This window comes from Suillus subaureus (genome assembly GCF_016647635.1).
Source record: "Suillus subaureus strain MN1 chromosome Unknown BJ212scaffold_23, whole genome shotgun sequence".
Classification (NCBI taxonomy): domain Eukaryota; kingdom Fungi; phylum Basidiomycota; class Agaricomycetes; order Boletales; family Suillaceae; genus Suillus; species Suillus subaureus.
This window is the reverse complement of record NW_024538579.1, coordinates 210940-235737: the sequence shown is the minus strand read 5'-3', so window position 1 is coordinate 235737 and position 24798 is coordinate 210940. Positions and strand designations below refer to the sequence as shown.

At 46.2% G+C, this 24798-nt stretch overlaps 4 protein-coding genes across 4 annotated transcripts; 3 read left to right on the top strand and 1 right to left on the bottom strand.

Annotated features, from left to right (window-relative positions):
- Positions 1 to 987: 987 nt before the first annotated feature.
- On the bottom strand, positions 988 to 2597 carry BJ212DRAFT_1482460 (uncharacterized protein; the record flags this gene model as incomplete). The annotated part of the gene is made up of 15 exons (XM_041340423.1): positions 988 to 1165; positions 1214 to 1239; positions 1294 to 1334; positions 1385 to 1495; positions 1550 to 1630; positions 1680 to 1746; positions 1800 to 1876; positions 1941 to 1973; positions 2029 to 2056; positions 2106 to 2137; positions 2187 to 2283; positions 2330 to 2362; positions 2416 to 2435; positions 2487 to 2496; positions 2562 to 2597. The coding sequence occupies 15 exons, from the start codon at positions 2595 to 2597 to the stop codon at positions 988 to 990; spliced, it is 870 nt and encodes a 289-aa protein (XP_041191322.1).
- Positions 2598 to 10886: 8289 nt separating this feature from the next.
- Positions 10887 to 13746, top strand: BJ212DRAFT_1300956 (uncharacterized protein; the record flags this gene model as incomplete). The annotated part of the gene is made up of 13 exons (XM_041333062.1): positions 10887 to 10900; positions 11010 to 11209; positions 11271 to 11372; positions 11792 to 11829; positions 11878 to 11933; positions 12220 to 12347; positions 12381 to 12464; positions 12524 to 12720; positions 12769 to 12793; positions 12862 to 12951; positions 12998 to 13024; positions 13128 to 13438; positions 13474 to 13746. 13 exons carry the CDS (start codon positions 10887 to 10889, stop codon positions 13744 to 13746), a joined length of 1545 nt encoding a protein of 514 aa, XP_041191321.1.
- A 1550-nt stretch (positions 13747 to 15296) lies between these two features.
- BJ212DRAFT_1275093 (uncharacterized protein) lies at positions 15297 to 15697 on the top strand (the record flags this gene model as incomplete). The annotated part of the gene is made up of 2 exons (XM_041331197.1): positions 15297 to 15493; positions 15550 to 15697. Coding segments are annotated over 2 exons (345 nt in total), but the record flags the coding sequence as incomplete, so codon positions are not given.
- Positions 15698 to 17105: 1408 nt separating this feature from the next.
- Positions 17106 to 24533, top strand: BJ212DRAFT_1365732 (uncharacterized protein). The gene is made up of 12 exons (XM_041336081.1): positions 17106 to 17495; positions 17555 to 17680; positions 17740 to 18444; positions 18492 to 18808; positions 18954 to 19134; positions 19190 to 19375; positions 19424 to 21919; positions 21969 to 22069; positions 22091 to 22138; positions 22169 to 23867; positions 23906 to 24361; positions 24416 to 24533. The coding sequence occupies exons 1-12, from the start codon at positions 17208 to 17210 to the stop codon at positions 24446 to 24448; spliced, it is 6636 nt and encodes a 2211-aa protein (XP_041191319.1). The 5' UTR covers positions 17106 to 17207; the 3' UTR covers positions 24449 to 24533.
- Positions 24534 to 24798: the final 265 nt, after the last annotated feature.

The window sequence follows — 24798 nt, the reverse complement described above, 5'->3', positions numbered from 1 at the left end:
AGTATGCGGGATGACTGGGCCGGCCACCAATTTCATCAGTCAGAGCTATTACCGGTTAACGGCTTCTATGATCCAATGTCTTGGTCGCACAATGCTGGAGTCCCTGCCAAAACCGTACTCTTCGCAGCCGCGCGAGAGGCCCAAGGCCCGGCTCTTTTACAAGATGCCAGAAGAGCATTCAAAGTTGCTTTTCTCGAATATGAAGATGATACTGCGGAAATCACTCCCAGGATATGAGCCGTCGCCAGGAGGGGATACTCTAAGCCACACCCTCAGAAAGTGGATAGACGAGATGGCCATCGTCGGTTGTCTTTCGTGGTTGGGGAAGCACAGGAGGAATTTTTTGGACTTCATTCTGGATGGATTTTCGCAGGGTATGGATTTTAAGCTGTTTGAAGATGAAGACGCTTCTGGGAGTACCTGAATCAGCTTGTTCGAATTGATCTTCTAAAGCTTTCACTTACAGTTGTACATATTTTTCGAATAAAATGAGGACCCATTGAGAAGATGCCAATTTCCAGACTCGCGGCAGTGCAATTATCTATACTAATAGTCCCCTGTAGTCGGATTTTAATAGAAGGAACTTTCGGAAGACAGCTGTTCCTTCTTTACCAAGTGGTAAGTGTCATTCAGGTCTTGTGAAAATGTTTTTCGTTGTTTTTCGAGTCGCAGGTTGATCATGCTCGCGAGCTTCTCATTAAGTAGCAGTACTTGAAACTGTGAAGTTGATCGTCAGTCGTTGTCAGCGTACCGTACGGATACGTGTTGTGCGGGTACTTGATTAATTATTATGCGCTTATTTGTGCATGGTCTGCTGGTCACGACATTTAGAGACATCATCCTTCTATCGTCCTTCGAGAATGTAACACTAAACACAAAATCATTTTGGTATAATTTGGAAAAGTAAACTTTATGCATGCATGCTAACGAAAGTAGAACCGGCGAAAACAACTGCGGGGGCTGGGGATCCTCGCCGAATATGCAAGACTATCCTTCTACGGTCCCTGAATTTGGATTGACAAATACGATACTATGGCTTCCAGGGGTGCGACGCGTGTCCGCTAGTGAGAGCATTCCGTCAATGGCCATAGAATCAGACTCGAGGCTTTGCCGGAGATTGAACAAGATACGGGAAGCTAGCACTCCGTGGATCACGAGTTGTGGTCTGAGGGAAGTCAGCAGAAGAACCTGTGAGATGAAGCAATGCACTAACGCATCCAGGATGTTAGTGTATGTGCCCTACAGATTGAGCATTTTAGTAAGTCCTGTGCATCCAAATGCCTCAAGCCTCACAGGAATAACCAAGGCGATAACAATATTTGCAAAGGATGCCACTGAATGACTCTTGTTAAACCCGTATGAGTTCATAAACAAGAGGACGTACTTGTGATGCAGGTCATGTATATTATCCCATCGCGATAAAGGGTGGTGACGAGGCGACTTCGAACACCTTTGTAGTAGTCGAATCTCTTATATATCGTAAGGATCATGAGCACTGTGACATCTCAGGTTAACAATCCCGGTACTTAGTAGCATTGGCTTGATTTACCTAGCTCATAAAGGATCAAAAAACCATACTCTACAGCACTACCCCTTCCACTTCCAAACATGCAGCCTGTCTGGTCGTCCCCTACAATAGGTTAGCAAAGTGCTCACTCGGTATCATAGAGCGCAGGTACCTATAGGGTCAGCGAGATGGAGTATGTTCACAACTTCTGTCAGCCCAATAGCCCCTACAATGGAAAACTATCCGAATGAAAGTTTAGGTCTGATCGGTGGACCATCAAGTTGCCACTTACCGCAGCAAGGACGAGAAGGAATACCAGCAATTTCTTGTTCTGATGCCAAAAGGCATATGTGCGAAAAATAAGCAGGCCTGCAGAGTAGATGATAAGCATACTAGTACTGGTTCAAACTGATGAAAGCGCCATCAGGCCAACCTTCTGCAGCGACGATGCTTATCAGATGTGAACCTTAACGAGCGTTCAATGTCCATGCTAAACTCGAGTCTGTCCTAATGTTGCTTACTGTATGAGACAGCATTGAAATTCGCACACTGAAGGAACAGTCAGTGAGAGTCTAATTCAAATCACGAGTTCACGAACGCTTGTGTAATGAGACCGGTCAGTTACCGCAGCTTAGATCTCATCAAGGCACGATACATGATGCAAGGACTCATGACTTACCGTACGTGGTCATGGCAGTACCCATGAAGGTAACATAACGAGTGAGGGTGAATACAACTCTAATGACGTCCCACTTCCTTCCCCAGATCAGCTGAACCTGCGAGCTAATTTAGCGTGCATCGGACTCAAACGTCGTCACACACCTCTTGTGGAATCGTCAAGCAGTAGTCAAAGACCTGGGTTCAAGGATGAGGAGGGCATTGGGGATGATCGCAGTTCAGACGCTCACCACTGCTGCCATCGCTCCGACTATCTCCATCGTCAGATAGAAAATGTGAGTGCTAGTAGTGAAGTGCGTACCTGTGAAATACTATCGAGTGCAAAGGCATTGAAACATGAGCATTTGTACTACAGGCTAGAAAGCGATGAATTCACCTGCGCCGTCTGATAACCTATAGTCGTAGCTGACATGGTGAAGATGAGGGCATTCGTGATGTGCTAACCTTCAACTGCATGCCATTTAATACGGTCAGTCACATTCCCGAATACGGATCGTGGAACATGGGAGTTGGACAGTGCACCGTTGTAGTAGGGAGCACAGTGCAGGGGTTACATGGAGATGAGATAGCGTGAGGCGTAGCGCAGGCAGAGGCCAGGGGTCTTATAGGTCCGGGGTCCTGAAGCACACGGATGCGCAAATATTGCACACACATGTTGTAGATAGCAACGGCCAACAGCAGCGTTTTCCCTTCCCCTTCAGAGAGCAAGACTGGCGGAGTAATCACCACAAACTATTTCTGAGGCTCTGTAATCCACAACGCATATTTCAATAGTCATCCGACGCTTATGCTTTATAGCACACACCGCTCTCGACTTCCACACGAACCTTTGCCCACCAGCAATTATATACTGAAGACAGTGGACACTGCATATTTCGAAATTCAGACAAAGAAAAGACTGTGCAAACTTACGATGAAAGTCACGCATCTTTTGGCAATTCCATGTATCAAATAATGATGGATACGTGCGGTACTGCCGCATGAGAACTTCAGAAGTCGATGTAGATCAATGAAATTCTGAATAGAATACATGCTAGTACTGGTATGCAAGGATATCGGGGACTTGCTGTGAGTCTGTGACAATGTGTCCCCGATCACCCGATGGTGGATACACGGTGGGTTCGAATAAGTTCGAACGGTTGAAGAACAAGACAACATCGCGCAACAACTTAGCATGAACTTGAAGATGGAGTACCGTGACAGTGACAGGGATGTTGAACGCTGGCTTACTAATACTGGAGTTCCCATAATACTGTCTGAAATTTGAATCCGCGATACAAAATATGTAGTACTGCCATTTGGCACAACAGTACAACGGTCTTGACTAAGTTCCTGATGCACATGCACACAGCTGATCATAGTCAGGCCATCACCGCGATAAATTCGAACCTGCACAACCATCATGATGAACCAGATCTTAGATGATATCAAATATTGCGCTGCCAAAAAATACACGATCAGCATCAATCTCCAACAACCAGCTGTCCCAGCTCAACCGCCCCCCGACAGGTCACGTGACTTATCACGTGACCTTGGGAACTTATGTATGTGCCATGATGAACATTGTGTGATGCCTACCAAAAAGTGTGATATTCTACCTACATGAACCGAGACTCATCATCTGACCAAAGGATATGCTTGAAATCAAAATGCAAGAGAGTGCTACCCCATGATGGCCAGATGGATGGATACACACACCTTTCAAGAACACTTTGAGGCATACATCAAAACCTCTGTGATTTTTGCAATGGTCTCCAGTATCAAATCCAGCTCAACAATCACAGGATGCTCAATGCTGTCGAGTGTGAGGGTGCATCATTCATCCGCCTGATGGAGAATTGCCTTGGTCAAGAGAAACAAGAGAATTTGTCACAGCAGAGGAGTCTGTCATATCCTGTATGCCAGACATAGATCCCATCATATTCCCACGCTTTCTGGACCTGTTTCTGGACCCCATATCCAACTCATTCCCAGATCCCCTTCTGCTGTGTGCTCCATATCTAAGCAGGATTAGATCTGCTACAGAATTACCCCTGAGCTCTGGACCTCCAGATCTTTACTACTAGCCTGATCTGTACACCCCTATCCTGTCCACCCTATGCACATTCTATCCAGCAAGACATCCTGATTTTACCTCCTCTTGGATTCCAGACTACATCCACCACCTCACATATCTCAGTCCTGTTTCCGCCCTGCCTTCCAGATCCCCAGATCTCCAGACCTCTGGATATTAACTGTACTATCTCCAGACCATTCCCACCCTTTGTCCAAGATCCTGTGCCTATCCCCATTTAGGCATCTCTGCCTTTCCGGTTCTCAGTTATCTCTGTTTCTGTCTTGCTGATTGATCCTTGTATGAGTCTTCATCTCCAAGTTCATTTAGTTATGTTCTGTCTTACTTACTAATGTGTTTCCACATGCTCATACAGTGGCTCAAAAAACTGTCCACATGTTTTTGCATTTTTTACTATTTACAATATTGTGTGAGAATACATAAAGACCTCAGTGACATGCTAATACCATATTGTAGTGCTGCTTCAGGGCTTTGGATTGAGCACCACATCGTGAGAATCAGAGGAGATATGGTGGAGATACAAGGCTTACAAAATCATGACTCATGCAGACAGTTTTTTGAGCACATATTAAAACTATATAAATCATCATTTATGACACCATAACAATCATGCCACCATTAAATAAATTATGAAGTGGTGTCATTATGTCATTTTAAAACCATATCTAACTATACAAACCAAAAATTTCCATATGTCATGGTTATATTCACCATGAAAGCCACCCCCCCTGCTCAAAGGGATAATATCCTCTCTCTTTCCTATTCTGGCCTCTCTGCTTGTCAAATTTCCTCTAGAACTGGAGTATCCAAGTCCACTGTAGCCAAGTTCATCAAAGAAAGTCACACAGACAAGGAAAACTTCTGTGAAGGGCATCCATCCAAGCTCACCTCTACTGATAGGAGGGCTATTATTCAACATATCACTACAGGAAAGGCTGATAATGCTGTCCAGGTCACCTATTACATCAATTCCACCATCACATTCCCTGTCTCTTTCACACACTGTGAGAAACATTCTCAAGACAGCTCATCTCAGGTCAGTAACAAGGAAGAAAAGGCTCTCCTCTCTATCACACATATGCAGAGAGGACTAGCACCCTTCTTGTTTCACATATATACCTTGCCATCTGACCCAATCCTATTTATTGTGGTCTTGTGAAGAGACAGGGAATGTGATGGTATGGTGGAATTGATGTAATAGGTGACCTGGACAGCATTATCAGCCTTTCCTGTAGTGATATGTTGAATAATAGCCCTCCTATCAGTAGAGGTGAGCTTGGATGGACGCCCTTCACAGAAGTTTTCCTTGTCTGTGTGACTTTCTTTGATGAACTTGGCTACAGTGGACTTGGATACTCCAGTTCTAGAGGAAATTTGACAAGCAGAGAGGCCAGAATAGGAAAGAGAGAGGATATTATCCCTTTGAGCAGGGGGGGTGGCTTTCATGGTGAATATAACCATGACATATGGAAATTTTTGGTTTGTATAGTTAGATATGGTTTTAAAATGACATAATGACACCACTTCATAATTTATTTAATGGTGGCATGATTGTTATGGTGTCATAAATGATGATTTATATAGTTTTAATATGTGCTCAAAAAACTGTCTGCATGAGTCATGATTTTGTAAGCCTTGTATCTCCACCATATCTCCTCTGATTCTCACGATGTGGTGCTCAATCCAAAGCCCTGAAGCAGCACTACAATATGGTATTAGCATGTCACTGAGGTCTTTATGTATTCTCACACAATATCATAGATTGTTAAGAACCATGCTCAAAGGAAGAGAGACTGACTCAGAGGGGCTTGGCCTTAGCTCGTACGCTGTGCCCCTTACCCAAGTATGTGCCCTTCATTTCAGAGGAAGTCTGATGATGGTCCAACGAAGTCTGGAGGACTTCCAGAGGAGCGTGGGAGAGACGTCCGGAGGAGCGTGGGAGAGTTCCGGAGGAATGCAGGAAATGCTCAGGAGAGTTCCCGCTGCAAGGTAATACTTCTACAGGAAAACAGGATGGAAGGATAGGAGGTCCGGAGGACAGGATGTCTGGAGGTCCAGAGGTATGGAAGGAATAGGGGCTACATTGGACGAAGTCCAATGTAGAAGCAAATGGAGGTAGACTACCCTAAGGTAGAGTCGGAGGGATGGGAAGTGGACCTAAGTCCAGAAAGAGGGTAAGTGCTGGAAAGGCAAGACTCCAGCCTAGGGAAGCAATCCCTAGACTTGGGACAGAGACATAGGGGGCAAATCCGAAGGTCCAGAATTCCAGCCTAGGGAATCCTTCCCTAGGCCTTACAGAAAAGGACAAGACTCAGATGGACTGAAGTCCAGAAGATGATTGGGCAGATCTAAGGTGAGAGAACAGGAACTAAGATGATATTCAGACTGAGGACTCTACTGTAGTTGTACAGGGGTTATATACTAGAGGCTATCTAAGAGGATCAGTAAGCAAAGGAGTAAGGCTATGTATGAGCATGCAGAAACACATTGGTAAGTAAGACAGAACATAAGTAAATGAACTTGGAGATGAAACTAGTACAAGGATCAATCAGCAAGACGGAAACAGAGATAACCAAGAACCAGAAAGGGGGAGATGCCTAAATGGGGATAGGTGCAGGATCTCGGATGGAGGGTGGGAATAGGTCTGGAGATAGTACAGTTAATATCCGGAGGTCCGGAGATCTGGGGATCCGGAAAGCAGGGCAGAAACAGGACTGAGATATGTGAGGTGGTGGATGTAGTCCAGAATCCAGGAGGATGTAAAGTCCAGATGTCTTGCTGGACAGAATGTGCATAGGGTGGACAGGATAGGGGACCCAGGAATGAGTTGGATATAGGGTCTGGAAACAGGTCCGGAAAGCGTGGGAATATGATGGGATCTATGTCTGGCATACGGGATATGACATAGATAGTGAAAAATGTCAAAACATGCAGACAGTTTTTTGAGCCACTGTATATCTTGGTCAAATGATACCCAATGGACAAGAAAAGACTACCAATACACTCACCTAGACTCGGACCACAACTTTCATTGTTTTCATTATCCCTGAGGGAGAGTGACTTACCAATATCAACTACCAAGTCTCGACTGCTGAATCCTGAGTACTGAGTCCCAACACTTGGTAGTCATCATTATCACCTTGGCAGTGATATAAGTCCCAAGTCCTGAGAACTCACTATCAAGACTTGAAACCTGAGTTCCAAACCTAACCACTGAATACCAAGTGTTGGTACTCAGGACTTGGGACTGTTGGCTGGAGTACCTGACTACTGATTCCCAGGTACTGAGCATCAGAACTGAGTACCAAGTACCCGACTACTGACTCCTGGGTACCAAGTACTGATTCCCAAGTCTCAAGTACCAACACTCAGTAGGACCACCAATACACTCACATAGACTTGGACTAAAACTTTCATTAAGGAAGTGAAGCATAATAATGATTTTCATTTTTTCATTATTGCCAATGTTTTGGATTTCTTAAGCTTATATCTTGGTCAAATGATAACCAATTGACAAGGAAAGACTACCAAGACACTCACCTTGACTTGGACAACAACCTTCATTAAGAAAGTTAAGCATAATAACAACTTTCATTATTTCATCATCATTTGCCTATATTGACTACTGAGTCCTGAGTCCCAACACTTGGAAGTCAGTAGTACTGGTGAAGGTTCAACAGCTCTGCTAAGCTGCAGAGCAAAAGAAAGAAAGAAGCCTCTACCTCTGGGGTAAGAGGAAGGCTACTGACTCTCTATGTGTTGGTCAAAGTGCGCCAAGCAATGTGTTCGACCCTTAAGGGAAGCAAGGAAAGCAAGATCCACTGGGTGACACCAGGTCAACTCTGGTGAAGCGCTGCAAGCTGGTGTGCGGATGTGTAAAGACTGATAGATGGTGTGATGGCATGAACTGGAACTGCTGAGTGGAGACTGGTGATAGCAGACTGTGCTGATGACTAGGGTGACTGACTGAAACATGCTGACTGAAGATGATAAATTCTAACTGCTAGACAATGACTACTGACATGATGGTGGTTGATGTATCTCGTGGTGGTGGTAGGTGTATGAAAACTTCCAAAGCAACAGGTAAGCTGTGCCTAGGCGTGCTCCCAGGGCTCAGAAGCAAATAGGGAGTGCTCTATGTATGTAAAATGATGTAAAGTAAGGGTCCATGATGAAATATAGTGTCATATAATGCTAAATATGGTCTGATAGTGAGAATGAATGAGAAAGGACTCACTAGGGGACTGGTTGGACAATGGATGGATGTGCTGGGACACTGTGTGACATAAGGCGACTGAGCATGGGAAGAGTGTGCTAAGCATGTGTGTGGGAAAGTGTCGCACCTCTGGTGTGTTTTGCAGGAAAGTCATGGAGGGTGAGTCATACACTGTACCAATTGTCGCGAGTCATAATATGGGTGATCTAAGCCTAGAGCAATCTCATTCTCTACACCAGGTTTCAGGTTTCAATGGTCTCTGGTACTACAAAACATATGTCCGGGTTTCAGGTTTCAGGCTTCAGCACCTGACACTGTAATGAAATAAAAAATTTCATGTTATATACATTTTTTTGAGATTCAGTTTGAGTCTTGAGATTTGGTTTGCAGTGTTTGGTTTTTGAGTTTTGGGTGTCAAGTCTCAGGTTTTGGGCTTCAGCACTTGACACTCAGTGAATTGTTTAATGAAATAAAAAAATTTCATGTTATATACATTCTTTCAAGATTTGGTGTTTGGTTTTTGGTTTTCAAATTTCAGGTGTCAAGTCTTGAGGTTTGGGCTTCGGGTTTCAGGCCTTGGGTTTTGGGCCTCGGGTTTCGAGTTTCAGCACTTGACACTCAGTGAATTGTGCAATGAAATCAAAAAAAATCATGTTATATGCATTTCTTTGAGATTTGGTTTTTGGTTTTTGGTTCTCAAGTTTCAGGTTTTGAGTCTTGGCACTCAATACTTGGTGATTTGTGTAGTGAAAAGTTCACATGTTGCATACTGTCATATCCATATGCTGGACCTAGATCCCATAATATTCCCATGCCTTCCAGGCCTATTTCCAGACCCCACATCCAACTCATTCCCAGATCCCCTTCCACTGTGTGCTCCACACCTCAGCAGGATTTGCCCCACTATGGATTTACCCCTGAGCTCCAGACCTCCGGATCTTCACTACTAGCCTGATCTGTACAACCCTATCCTGTCCACCATATGCACATTCCATTCAGCAAGACATCCAGACTTTACCTCCTCTCAGATTCCAGACTACATCCACCACCTCACATATCTCAGTCCTGTTTCTGCCTTGCCTTCCAGATCTTCAGACCTATTCCCACCCTCTGTCTGAGATCCTGTGTGTAACTCTATTTAGGCATATCCCCCCTTCCAGTTCTCAGCTACCTCTGTTTCTGTCTTGCTGATTGACCTTTGTACTAGTTTCATCTCCAAGTTCATTTACTTATGTTCCATCTCACTTACTAATATGTTTCCACATGCTCATACATAGCCTTACTCCATTGCTTACTGATCCTCTCAGATATCCTCTAGTATATAACCCCTGTACAACTCTTGTAGAGTCCTCAGTCTGAATATTAACTTAGACTTGCCCAATCTTCTCCCGGACTTTGGTTCACCTAAGTTCTGTCCTATCCATCAGGCCTAGGGATTGATTCCCTAGGCCAGAGCATTGCCTTTCTGGCAATTACCCTCTTTCTGGACTTAGGTCCAATTCCTGTCTCTCCAACTCTACCTTAGGGTAGTCTACCTCTGTTTGTTTCTACATTGGACTTTGTCCAATGTAGCCCCTATTCCTTCCAGACCTCCAGACATCCTGTTCCTTGTACCTCCAGACATCTTGTCCCCCAGATATTCAGTCCTCCTGTCCTCTGGACCTCCTATTCTTCCATCCTGTTTCCCATAGAGATATCACCTTGGGGTCTCTCCACTTCCTGTGCAGTGGGAACTCCTCTGAGGATTTCCTGTACTCCTCTGGAACTCTCCCATGCTCCAACTTTGAATTATTACCTCCTTTGATATCGATGATATACAACTACCTAAGCTCTGTCATGTCTACAATTATCATTCACCTGGGCCCACCCATCTATATTATATACCACCCTTGGCCCACCTGTCTAATATAATATATTGTTGCCCTCAGCCCACCCATCTAATATAATATAATATATCACACCCTTGGCCCACCCATCTAATATAATATACATCTGGGCCTACCCATGTATGTGATAACAAGTACCCTTAGCATACCTGTCTATCTGATACACATCTACATTGGTCCACCCATCTACATAATATCCAACTACCTCAGCCCATCTGTCTATAGAATATTCATGTCCATTGGCCCACTCATCTACTGTACATATCCCCCACATGGGCCCACCCACCTCCATCAGGAATAATATCTCTCCCGGCCCATCCATCATAGTCAGGGATATTCCTACCTTTGGCCCATAGTCCACTGGCCTGTATAATACGGGATATTATGCACATCCGTTCACTCGTATAATATGGAGATAGGTCACTGCAATATGTGGGTCTTCACCCATCGTACATCAGCTTCAATCCATCCAAGGCAAAGGAGTGGTCCCTTAAACGTAGCAAACTGCTTGATGTAGCCTCCAGGATGTTTTTGATGCAGTAAGTCATTTTTTTTGGTTCTTTTCTTAAAACTCACAACATGTTTTCAGCTCACCATGCAAGACTGTCTTAATGGTGGGATATCCCTTCTTATTTGATGTGCTGGCAGTGAAACTCCACCAAATCTCTCTCCCAAACAAGTTCTCATTGATGTCTATATCACACTGCGTGAGTTGCAGGAAATGCAGCAGCAAATTGGTGAAGATATCGCTGTCTTAGTACAGGCATTCACACAAGAGTTTGCAGTTCCTCATTTGCAGTGTTTTGCTGCATGCTGTGCCATTGAAAGGGTAAAACCCAGTAGGCACTGTAAGTAAATAAAGATTTATTATATTCTTCACATTGCTAACACAAGTTGAAGTCCCTGCAGCTCATATCAGTGCTACTGGACCACGATACATCCCTCCACCTATGGTTGCCACAGGAGCTCAAATCCAATGCTCTGCACAAGCCCCCAATGCCTTTTCCACCAGTCTGTAGTCCCTCTCTCCATCATTCAGACTCTACTGCCATTCATTGTAGCACCAAATTGGCTGCCAGATCTGCAAACTGAACTACACCATTGATGCCACGCTCAGAGATGTGTCAATGCCAACCAGCTGATGTATTCACCAAGGCTGTCCCACTTGTTGCAGCATCAACTCAGGCTCAGGGACAACTCGCTTGCAATCTGTCAATGGTTGGGTTCCCACTTATTAGTATTGGGCCACATACAGATGCAGCACTTGATCAGGTTGAAGTTGGGTGATGAGAATTTGCCAAAACTCTGAACATTAGTTGAGTTGGTTTGCAACAGCTGGTGGGAGGCAGTGTTTAGGTCTCCAATGTGGGACTTAACTTATGAACAAGCTTCCATTCTGTCTAATGCCCTCCTTATGGACCTACAGGTAGGTATAAGAGACATCAACCCTGAGGTTGCCAAATCAAAGGTCAGCCATATTTCATTCTTCACATTTTTTATTAATTTCCATCTGTAGCACTGGCCATCAGTGCTTACCACTATCCTCAAGATACTTGGCATCTTAGTGTTCTTGTGTGCACTTTACCTTTTTGGTTTATTATTACTGTAGATTTCAAATGTTTCCCCCTTGCTTAGTATGGAATGATGTGATATTTGAGCCTAACCCCAATGTCAACAGACTTGAAAAATACCTTTTCTCAGTGCATTAAATAGTTGGACAAATAATTGCAGGTCATTGACTAGTCTCAGCTGCTTCCTCATAGCCAATGGTTGCTCAGTCATTTTTTGCCAACAAGCACAGTTCAACTGCAAGACACATTCAGCCACCTGTCTGTTGACATCCAAAGGTTGTGCTCAGTAAAGAAGCCCATGCTGCTCTTAGGCTTGAGCAATGCACCAAATCCCTTCAGTTCAAGGATGTGTTAGAGGATACATGGAAGCAGCTTGATGATGTTAGCAAAACAATTGCGACTCCACACCATAAAAGTATCCACCAAGTTCAAAATGATTTATATATAGGTTGTGGACTTCTCCACTCAAAGCACTCTAAGGCCAACTTATGGAATGCATTCTGCTGGGGGAAAAACCAAGATGAAGAGAATGGTAAGTTTTTATTATCATGTTGTCATGCTCTGTTGCACTCATGTGTTGTTTTTTTGCAGATGGCCATGGTAAAGCAGTGCTTCAATCACTTGTGCATGAACACAAGTCTGAATACCTTGCACTCTCAAAAGAGGAGCAAGATGAACTGCTCACTGAGTTCACTGCATGGAAGGAGATGAAGAAGACAGGTTTTTGCACTACAACCAAGTCAAAAATCAACAATATTACCCAAACCTTGAAGGCAGTGGAAAATGAGGTATGTTCTCTGTTCAGTTTGTCTCTAACATTGCCTCACATCCTCTAGCTCAAGAGCCTGCATTGTCATACAGGTGCAGAATATATACTACACGTGGATCTACCAATGTTCCCCTCCAAGGTATCATGTTTGCCACTTAAGGTGTTGACAACTTCATGGATACTGTCATGTGGATCAACAATCAAGATTTAGTCAACAAAATGGAAGGCTTTGCCATCCAGGGGATGAAAGGTTAGTGTTTTCATTCTAATTACTATATTGTTCTGATTATATTCAGGTTCTGCAAAAAAACCACCAGAAGCGGGTCTCCAATAAATGTGCAGAAATCTGTGACATCATCAACTGAAAGCTTCATAAGTATTTTTTCTGCCTTTATGACAATGAATTAATTTAAATTTTGTTAATAGAAGAGTGTACTGGTGACCCTGGCACAAAGATGCAATGGGTGCATTACTTCTGCAATGTCATTCAGTGGTACCAGGTCGTTGTGGAAGTATTGCCTGATAAGATTCCATTTACAAACCTCAGTCAAGTATCAAGTGCACTTCCAGACCTCAATATGTTTTGCGATAGGTGGGATAAAGGTACAATGTGCTGGAGGTCCTTGAGCAACACAGAATTTGAGAAACTCTGTCTGGAGCATGAAGAGAAGCTCAAGAGTGGTGAGATAATGATCATCGCTGCTGCACTTGATCTGACAGAGGGACAAAGTGCTGCAGTGCAGCAACATCTACAACTACTTGTCAAAAATAGTGCAAGAGCATCAAGACTATCAGGGACAGTGACAGCAGTAATACAGAGCCAGCTGAGCCTCACGACAGAGCAGCCCCATCTGCTGGTCCTACACCTCCTCCCATTCCACAGCCTCACAATTCTCCCATGCAGCAGCCATCAGATGGACCACCTAGTGCTTCCCAATCTTTCAGTAGTGACTTCATCACTCCCCCCTTTGACTATGATGCAATGTTAGCTGACTTAGATCAAGTGTTTGGCCTCACACCTGCTTTGAATTCAATGTCAGAGTGAGGGAGGTCCCCTTATACTTACCTAGCATTAAGTCATAGCCTGTTCTTAGTTTCATATTGTCAATTAGCTTGCATCACTCATTAACATCAGAATGAAGGTAGTGTGTCACAAACATGATGATATATTGTCGTGTACACAGTTCTCAAGTACTATAAATAATGTCCTTGTACTACAGGGTACTTGAAAGTCCATTCAATGATATCCTGGTCCCTAATAGCGTCCCCCACTTGAAGTCTCTAAGAGAGATTGGCATTAGTTAGAAGCAAGCAATAACAATGTGAAGACATACCTTGGACTTGAGCCTGACAGCTTTCATCCACTGCCTCCTTGAATTGAAGCTGACGGCTGCAAATTTTGGATGTTCTGCACACTTGAGAAAGCAGCAAACTGACAGGATGGTGGTGGTGTCGGTGGGTTGAAAATTGATATCTGAATAGTGTGATCCCCAAGTGATGACTCTGTGGGCATAGGTGAGTAGCTGAGACCAGGTATCAGTGACTTAAAACTTAATATCTGAATAGTGTGATAAAGGTTCAACAACTCTGCTAGGCTGCAGAGCAAAAGAAAGAAAGATGGCTCTCACTCTGGGGTGAGAGAAAAGCCTCTAACTCTCTAGGTGTTGGTTGAAGTGTGCCAGGTGATATGTTCAACCCTTAGGGGAAGCAAGGATAGCAAGATCCACAAAGTGATGCCAGGTCAACTCTGGTGAAGTGTGCTGAAAGCACATGCGTGGGAATGTGGAGCACATAGGAGCATGAAGCGTGTGAATAAGGCACATGTTGTGCATGGACATATAAAAGACTGGTGGATGTTGTGATGTCATGAACTGGGACTGCTGAATGGAGACTGGTGATAATGGACTGTTGCTGAGGGCTAGGGTGATGACTGATCCATGCTAACTGAAGATAGATTCTCACTCTAGAGACTAACTGATATGATAGTGGTTGGTGTATTTTGAAAACTTCCTAGGCAACAGGTAACTGTGCCTAGGTGCACTCCCAGGGCTTGGAAGCTGAATAGGGAGCACTCTAGGTATGTAAATGATGTAATGTAAGGGTCCATGACAAAATAAGATATCATATGATAAGGTAGGGCTACTACAAAATCGACCAACATCACGTGACAAATGTATTGAAAGTGTGACAGAATTGCAAACTGATGAAGGCTCTAGGATAACATGAAGGAGAGAAAATTGGAAACCTGTGAATGATGGAGCACATTATGTAGTACAGTTCACAGGGACCCGATTCATTAAAAAGTGTATGTAGTGTAACTTATGGACATTAGATGGGATTGTGGCATTTATCAAAGTAAGTTTGCCAAGAACTTTGCACCACTGTTGACCAGCAATTACGTTCCACCTCATCCGGTTCCATTACCCTCACCAAGATGGCTCCATGCAGCAAGAGGAACTGCATGAGCATTGTGAATCTTCAATGCCAACATTAACGGCCAGGTCTATGCGAGACAAACAAAGAGAACCAAAATTTGAGTGTGAGTTTAATATTACCTTTTTGTGGCATGCTTTGGAGTGCTGATTCCCAAGTCTCCTGGAAGAACACTGCCTCATGCAGCACTTCAAGCTAATCATCTTGCCGAAGTTTCACTGTGAACTCAACTTCATTGAACAGTGTTGGGGATATGCTAAAAGACTTTACCAATTATATCCACCCACCAAGAAGGACGAAGAGATGGAAACCAATGTTCATAAGGCACTGAACTCTGTTCCCATTGAGTGCATGTGTCAGTAAGTATTGCTGCTGATGTTCGAGAATCGAAAGAGTCAAACTCACACAGTAATAGGTTTTCAAACCAGTCCTTATGGTTTCTAGATGCATATCAGAAAGGTCTGAACAGAAAGCAAGCAGCATGGGCAAACAGGAAATATCAAGGTCACTGCACTCTTCCAGACAGTATTTTACAAGAACTTGGTGACAACCAGATCACATAGACTTCAGAATAATATAGTTAACAGCTAAATAGTACATACACTCAACACCTTGCTACTTACATCTAATACATCTAATCTCCTTGCATGGCCAGTGGCGCCACCCATGTGTCAATGTTGCAACTGTCAGTGCCTTGCATCTCGTCAGCTGTCACACCATGTCACAATTGGTTGATTTTGTAGTAGCCCTACCTTACCAGAAATGGTCTGATATGAGAAATAAACAAAAAAGGATGCACCAGGGAACTGGTTGGATGATGGATGGAGGCTCCAGGACACTGCATGACAAAGGGCAACCGAGTGCAGGAAGAGTGTGCTAAGTGCATGCGTGGGAATGCGTCATGTAGTGTGGGAAAGTGTCATGCCTCTGGCGCATTTCACAGGAAAGTCATAGATAGTGAGTTGCACACTATACCAGTCGTCATAAGTCAAAATATGCATGATCTATGCCTAGAGGAATCTCATTCTACAGTGATCCCCAGTGATGACCCTGGGGAGGTGAGTAGCTGAATCAGTGAATGTGATCCCTAGTGAGACTCTGGTGGTGTAGGTGGTAGCGAACGTATTCGACTAGGATCGCGACAAAGTACCAATAAGTAACACCTGAAGCTGATCGGCCTTCATGTAAGTCTTTAGACAGTCGAAGAGTGTCTCCACTTGAATGTTGTTATCAGACAACTTAGTGGAGGTCTAAGCGAAGGAGTAGGTAAGACTGTAGATTAAGAGTCCTAATACATAACCGGTATATAGACGTGGATGCTTGGTCGGTGTATGTCGTCACAGACGAGTCAGAGTAAGGGCCACGTTGGAGCGAGATAAGCCTACATCAAGGGACAGTCATCTGCGACGGCTACTGTGCTGATGTAATACGTATGGTGAAAGGTTTAGCCTAATGTGGCGACGAGGCGCGGTCATACATAACACAAAGAGGAGAAAGAGAAGGTAGTCACGATGTACAGTAGAGTGCTGAGCAGGCTGGTGGCGCACAGACCACTTGCACTGGGTGGATGCATTGTGGAGGGAGTGGTGCCTGGGTGTGGTGCTGAGTGTGGACAGCATGTGTGCAGTGGGGTAGGAGGAAGGAGGCATGAGAACCCACCAGATCAACTGCTATGACAAAACAGGCAATTTGCTGGAACAGCTGGAATCAAGCACAGGGCAGGATAAGGGCAGGATACAACACCAGCCTACTAGCTATAGGGCTACAGTAGAGATACTACAAGGTATCAGAATATTTAGGGCATTATTTACTGCTGGTGTTGGGATATTACTGGAACCAGTGGATATTACTGGAACCAAGCCTATTAATAGTTGACGAGACATGCTATCGCTAAGCCTAATGAGGCTTCCCAAATGGGCTATCTAGGCGGTAACAACACGCGCCACTTCTCATATTTGTAACAACGCAATGTGACATGCGCGTTCTATCATCACATGACGTGACAAAGACCGTGCTGGACCACCAATTTGCTCGTGATCAGTCCTTCTTCGCCATCGTCTATCCACAAACTTAATGGCACGAGGTCGAGGCACTTTTGGACTAACGTCCAGTGGTAGAGGCCGCGGATACAGAGGCAGCACTCGTGGAAACACATACTTTCGTGGTCGTGGACGAGGTCGCGGTCGCGGCGGGTCGAACACAGCAGGTGATGGTCCTGCCCCGCAGCGGGAAGACGATGGAACGCAACTTGAAGAACGTTTTGAACGGGTTCGAGAGAGCGACGAGGTTGATGAGAAGCTGGGATTTGTGAGAGTGCAAGAGGGCGCGAGGAGGGAGGGCTGGTTAATTAACATGCATCCCGTGAGTCCTGCGTTTGGTGTTTAAGGACCCAGTTCGTTCATTTACGAACATTTTTTTAGACTCTAATAAAGGATGCGGACTACCCGGGTGGAAAGGCGGCAGTCGATTTTTACTTCATTCAAGATGACGGAGGAATGTTCAAGTGCACGATGCAGTACGAGCCTTACTTCCACATAGCATGCAAGGTGAGTTTCCGCAGTTGCGTTGAATAAAGAATGTCTATAATATTAACCACACATTACAGACTGGATCAGAGTCTTCTGTTGAAGAGTGGCTACAGAAGCGATTCGAAGGCTTGATTGTACGGATCGTGCGGGAGAAGAAAGAAGACCTGAAGCTGCCCAACCACCTCATGGGCCATCGCCGTCTGTACCTACAGTTATGCTTTCGAAATGTGAGTGACCTCCTGGCCGTGCGACGGGACGTAGCCCCACTTGCACTTGCAAATGGCGCAAAGCGAGACGCGATTGACGCGTATGCCGAAGTTGTAGCGGCAGCGAGCACGAGCGTCGAGATCGAAGGCGAGTGGGCGGAGATCAGCAGAAGCGGCGCGACAAACTACAGAGACCGAGACGCACCGTCATGCATCGTGGATATCCGCGAGTTTGACGTGCCGTACTACTTGCGAGTTGCCATTGACAACGAGATGCGAGTGGGACTGTGGTATGGAATCACGTTTATGGCTGGACAGCCTTCGTTTTTGCAGTTGACAGAGAGGGTGAAACGCGCGGACCCCGTAGTGATGGCCTTCGATATCGAGACCACGAAGGCGCCGCTGAAGTTCCCGGATGCGGCGGTGGATCAGGTGATGATGATTTCATACATGGTGGATGGTCAGGGGTTCTTGATAACGAACCGGGAGATAGTAAGCGAGGATATTGATGACTTTGAGTATACGCCGAAGGAGGGATACGAAGGCCCATTCATAATCTTTAACGAGAAGGACGAGGTGATTTTGTCGTTTGTTTGCTTATTTTGGACTCACATCTCTCGCAGGCAGCTACTATAATGCGTTTTTTCAACCATATCCGGGATGTGAAACCTACGGTGATGGCAACATTCAATGGCGACTTCTTCGATTTTCCGTTCCTCTGTGAACGCTCCAAGGCAAATGGATTGGACATGTTCTTGCTGACGGGATTCGCCAAGGATAACGAGGATGAGTTCAAGTCCCGCGGATGCGTGCACATGGATTGCTTCAGGTGGGTGAAGCGGGACTCGTATTTACCACAGGGAAGCCAGGGCTTGAAAGCAGTCACAACGGCCAAGCTTGGGTACAACCCAATCGAACTTGATCCAGAGTTGATGACACCGTGAGTTGTTTTCGTCTTCATGATGTTATTTAAGCTGTCTATGTGTTATATCGCTTCTGAATATTCTTCTCGATTTTGCTCAATTTTTCTGTTGTTCCACGTTCATCGCGCTTCAATCCTGACGTTACTGACATGTTCCTTGCAGCTATGCGATGGAGCAACCACAGGTCCTTGCGCAGTACTCCGTCTCCGATGCAGTAGCAACGTACTACTTGTACATGAAATACGTACACCCCTTCATTTTCTCACTATGTAACATCATTCCGCTCTGTCCGGACGAGGTCTTGCGAAAAGGAAGTGGTACGCTTTGTGAGACGCTCCTAATGGTATGTTTGAGGCCTTCGTGGCTTTCAGTTATAGCTGACTTCGCACATGAACTAGGTTGAGGCGTACCGTGGGCACATCATCATGCCAAACCGCCACGAGGACGCGCATCTGAACATGTTCGAGGGCCACCTACTTGCATCAGAGACCTATGTCGGAGGTCACGTCGAAGCACTCGAAGCTGGCGTATTCCGCAGCGATATTCTTACGGATTTCAAGATCGTGCCCGCAGCCGTACAACAAGTAAGCTTCCTGTCACAGTGCAACTCACCCCAGACTCACGTCTAACAGCTCATCGACGACCTTGATGCTGCACTCACCTTCTGCATCACCGAGGAGTCCAAATCCTCCCTGGAAGATGTGACCAACTATGACGAGGTCAAGTCGCAAATACAGTCGGCCCTCGAAGCATTACGCGATACCCCAAAGCGCACGGACAAGCCACTAATTTACCACTTGGATGTTGCAGCGATGTACCCCAACATCATGCTTTCAAACCGCTTGCAGCCAGATTCGATGGTTGATGAGTCTGTATGCGCGGTGTGCGACTTCAACCGTCCCGGAAAGACATGCGATCGACGGCTCGAGTGGGCATGGAGGGGAGAATTCTTCCCTGCGAGGAGGGACGAGTATAACATGATTAGGCACGCACTGAATCAGGAGATTTTTCCCCCAAAGAGGGCTGGGGGCCCGCAGAGACGGTTCCCAGACTTGACGGATGCGGAGCAGACTGCATTGTTGCATAAACGCTTGGGTGACTACTCTCGGAAGGTGTACAAGAAGATCAAGGACACGAAGGTGGAGACAAGGGAATCGATCGTGTGTCAGCGGGAGAATCCCTTCTATGTCGACACAGTGCGACGTTTCCGTGACCGTCGGTATGAGTACAAGGGGTTGCATAAAATCTGGAAGAAGAATTTGGACACCGTGGTTAGCGAAGGACGCTCGATCGCAGAGGTCGATGAGGCAAAGAAGATGATTGTACTCTACGACTCCCTGCAGCTTGCGCACAAATGTATCCTTAACTCGTTCTACGGGTACGTGATGCGCAAGGGTGCGCGATGGCACTCCATGGAGATGGCAGGAATTACCTGTCTCACAGGCGCAACGATCATCCAGATGGCGCGCGCGCTCGTCGAGCAGATCGGTCGCCCGCTGGAGCTTGATACGGATGGAATTTGGTGTATGCTTCCTGGTGTCTTCCCAGAGAACTTCAAATTCAAATTGAACAACGGGAAAGCCATCGGGTTCTCGTACCCGTGTACGATGCTTAATCACCTTGTGTATGCCCGCTTCACCAACCACCAGTACCACGACCTGAACGCCTCCACCGGGGAATACGTCGTGCACAGCGAAAACTCCATTTTCTTCGAACTAGATGGGCCGTATAAAGCTATGATTCTCCCATCGTCGAAGGAGGAGGATAAGCTGTTGAAGAAGCGGTATGCCGTCTTTAACGATGATGGGTCGCTTGCGGAGCTGAAGGGGTTCGAGGTGAAGCGCCGGGGAGAGCTCCAGTTGATCAAAATCTTCCAGTCACAGATCTTCGAGAAATTTCTTCTGGGAACGACGACGGAGGAATGCTATGGTGCAGTTGCGCAGGTTGCGAATCAGTGGCTCGATATCCTTTATAGCAAAGCTGACACACTGACCGACGAGGAGCTCGTCGAACTCATTGCCGAGAACCGTAGCATGTCCAAGACGTTGGCGGAGTATGGAGGACAGAAATCGACCTCTATCAGCACCGCTAAACGACTTGCTGAGTTCCTTGGTGACCAGATGGTCAAGGACAAAGGTCTTGCCTGCAAGTTTATCATCTCTGCGAGACCCAGCGGAGCGCCGGTCACGGAGCGGGCAGTTCCTGTTGCTATATTCTCAGCAGAAGAGAGTGTCAAGCGCGCTTACTTGCGTAAATGGCTCAAAGACCACAGCCTCTGTAATTTCGACCTCAGATCCATCCTCGACTGGGAGTACTACGTGGAGCGTTTGGGATCAGTCATCCAGAAGCTTATTACCATCCCTGCCGCGATGCAGAAAGTCTCTAATCCTGTTCCTCGTATTCGCCACCCTGACTGGCTGCACCGCCGTGTTGCAGGTGCTGTTGACAAGTTCAAGCAGAACAAAGTTACCGACTTTTTCACGCGTGCTACTGCGGACTCGCAGTCCCAGGCTCGGACACAGAGTGCAATAGTTGACGCGGAATTGGATATGGAGGATTTCGGACAAGATAAGACCTCGGAACGCCCGCGCATTGCTATTGTCAATCGGAGGTCCCGTAAACGGACGCCTGAGCCCGACGAAGAAGTATCAGATGACGAAGCTCCGCTTCCTGATCCTACGATCAGCTATTCCGCGTGGATCAGGGCCATCAGACCACGCTGGAAGAAACAGCGAAATGCTCGCTTGGGAAACGCTGGTGACGCTATCGTGCCTTCCATATTTAAAGGTACTCGCGTTCGCACAACACAGCGATGGGACATTGTGCAAATCCGTCCCAGCAAGATTCCCGGGCGATTCACCCTATGGGTATCTGTCGATGCCCAACTGGTGCCTGTGCCACTGCGCATTCCTCGCGAATTTTACTTACACCTGAAGACACCGCCTCGTGACAGCTTATTTCAACCAGAGTACTATGCCTCTGAGAAGGTTGTCCGCCACCTTCCTCGTGACATTCTCTGTTCCAATCTCTATCGGATTTCTGTCAAGGAGGACGTTTATCAGGAAATTCAAGAGCATTTCATGGACCTTATGAATGATCCGAACGTCGATGGCGTCTTTGAGCGGCAGGTACATCTCATCTGCACTTTGAGCGGATAGTATACTCACAGCCGCTTAGGTTTCACTAGAGATGCGTGCCCTCCTCAAACTAGGCAAGACATGTACTGTGGACGAACTCGGCATGACTCTGAACCGTGCTCAAAGCACCGGCGTTGATTTGTCTCAACTCGACCGAGCCAGCGCCTCCCTTACTCGTAGAATATACCTGGATGGCGGTCGTTCGGGGAAGTACATCTTCCTGTATCATGCATGTTCTAGTACATCGCATGTCCACGTGTTTGCGATGTTCATGCCCAACGGTGCCGTCAAACTTCACCTTGTTGATCCCGCCCCCCGTCGACAACAAATCCCCCGCCTTCAAGAGTTGTACAAAGATCTGTCGGCAAAGCGACAATCCAAGTATGGAAACTGTTCGCTCGACTATCCCACCTCATGCGACTTCAATACCACATACCACAACAAGGATACGACAGCCCTCAAATCCATCTCCAGAGAACTCGGACTCCTGGAAAATATGTCGTACACTGTCGTGATTTCCTCTATCAAGGATCAAATTTACTTTGACACATGGGTTCCAAAACTTTCAAAATTCCCTGTTCTTTCAATGTCAAAAGCGAAAGCAGTCCACACACTCAATGTCTTCCCCTGGCAACCTGACGTCGCCCTAAAGATGGTTCAGCGGTACCTGTCACTAGGAACCTGGCTGGATCGTTCAATCGCCCTAGCGGATTATTATGATGTCCCTATAGGTCACATCGACGGTGATCAGCCGCTGTTGTTATCGGATATCAGCTTCGCCCGGCGACTGATTCAGCAGGACATTGTCCTTTGGTGGTCGCCGTCGGAACGTCCAGATCTTGGTGGAATCGAGGATGATAATAGACCAACCGAGGACGTGCAGCACACAGAGTTTACATCGCCTGGATGCTATTCCAACGTGTGTTTAGAAGTCACTGTTCGCAATTTGGCAGTGAACTCTATCCTTCATTCTGTCGCTGTCAATGAGCTTGAAGGAAGTGGCGGAGCAACTGCATTTGATTCCGTGTCCCGGACACTGGATGAGTTCTCCGGAGGCGAGGCTCAGCGCGACCTTACCCTTGGAGAATCAAATATCTCAAGTCTCACTTTCGGTATCCTCAAGTCGATGGTCAAGACATGGTTACTTGACAAAGTCAAAGGAAATTTTGAAAGCCCGGCCACGCTAGCAATTGATCACTTCTGGCGCTGGATCAGCACAAGTGCTTCCCATCTTCATGACCCAAATATTTATCGCTTCGTTTATGGGCTCATGAGGAAAACGTTCATCCAGATGCTGGCTGAATTCAAGCGACTCGGATCTCACGTTATCCACGCGGACTTCAGCCGGATTTTGCTAGCGACGTCGAAGCCTCCAGGCACCGCTCACGCATATGCTACCTACATAACCACAGCAGTGACATCACACGAACTCTTCGAACATATGTACCTCAAAACAGAGCGGTTTTACGACTTCCTTCTCTTCATGGACTCTGCGAACATGGGGGGGATCGTGTGTGAAGACCCGCTGGCTGTCGACCCCCCAGAGGAGCTCACCATCGAGACTCGGTGGAATATTCAGACTTTCCTACCGCCTGCGATCCAAGACGATTTTGGTGCCGTCATCCAATTCTTCATCATTGAGCTTTTCAAGATTCGGCAGAAGCATAACGAAGGTTCAAGAGCACCCTTCCGAGTGCTTCAGAATCTGGCCCCCGAGCTTACCCAGCCTGACCCGAACAAAATCAACGAGGTTGAAGCGACACGGGAGTTTATCGCCAGAAAACTCACACGCAAGTTGCTTCGGTTGGTTGGTACTATCCAAGTCAAGCAAAGAGATGCCTCCGTGGACGAAGAACTGAACACTCAGTTCCAGTTCCCTGTCCTCCCTGGTTCGCATCTCAACATGACAAATGCGCTTCTCGAATTCATCAAATCATCTGTACCGTGCTTGGCCTCGCCTCTGATTACCAAGTTGAGATTGGTTTGCTCAAACGTAACCTCCTCGACCTTGCTGGTGTGCGCGAGTTTGCCAATGAAGCCCTTTTTCGCAACCCATGCGAGCCGCTCAAACTGTCTAATGTTCCTTGCCGGCATTGCGATACACTTCGTGACTTCGACTTCTGCCGTGATCCAGAACTCATGCCATACGGTCTTGATGGTGCTAGACCACGCTGGATCTGTGGGGGTTGCGGAGGAGAATACGACCGTATTGCGATTGAGATGGAGTTGGTCAGACTAGTTGGATCACTTGAAAGAGCTTTCACGCAACAAGACATGCGCTGCGGCAAGTGCAAGCAAGTTCGCTCGGACAACGTGTCGCGATATTGTCATTGCTCTGGACCATACCAGCTAGTCCTCAGCAAACCTGAATTCAGGAGAAGGTTACGCACAATTGTGAATGTAGCAATTGTTCACAATCTCTCCAGACTTAGAGTGAGTCCGTCGCTTTATTATCCTCTGAAATGATCTTGATCTGTGTTGTCTCAGGAATGTGCTCGAAGGACGCTTGAAAGTTGGTGATCTGCATGTATTCAATTGCTTCTTGTAGCTTTAGTCGGAGTATGTAACACTATGCTATCATGGGTCTTTGGTCCTTTGAACTTCACTGATGAAGGTAGAGTAACCAGTTGTCGCTGTCCCTGAAGCGGACTTGCGATGAATGTGCGCAAGAGGGACAATTCCTCTAATGATGGCGGACTTAGGTTGGCGGCTTTCATGCAGATTGGATAAGATACGGGAAGCTAGCACCCTGTGTATAGTGAGTTGCAGTCTGAAAGAAGCCAACAGAAGAAAATCTGAAGGATGAAGGATTTCGCCATGACGGGTCATCCAAAAGTACATAAGTTAATAACCGTCGCTAAAGCGAAGGC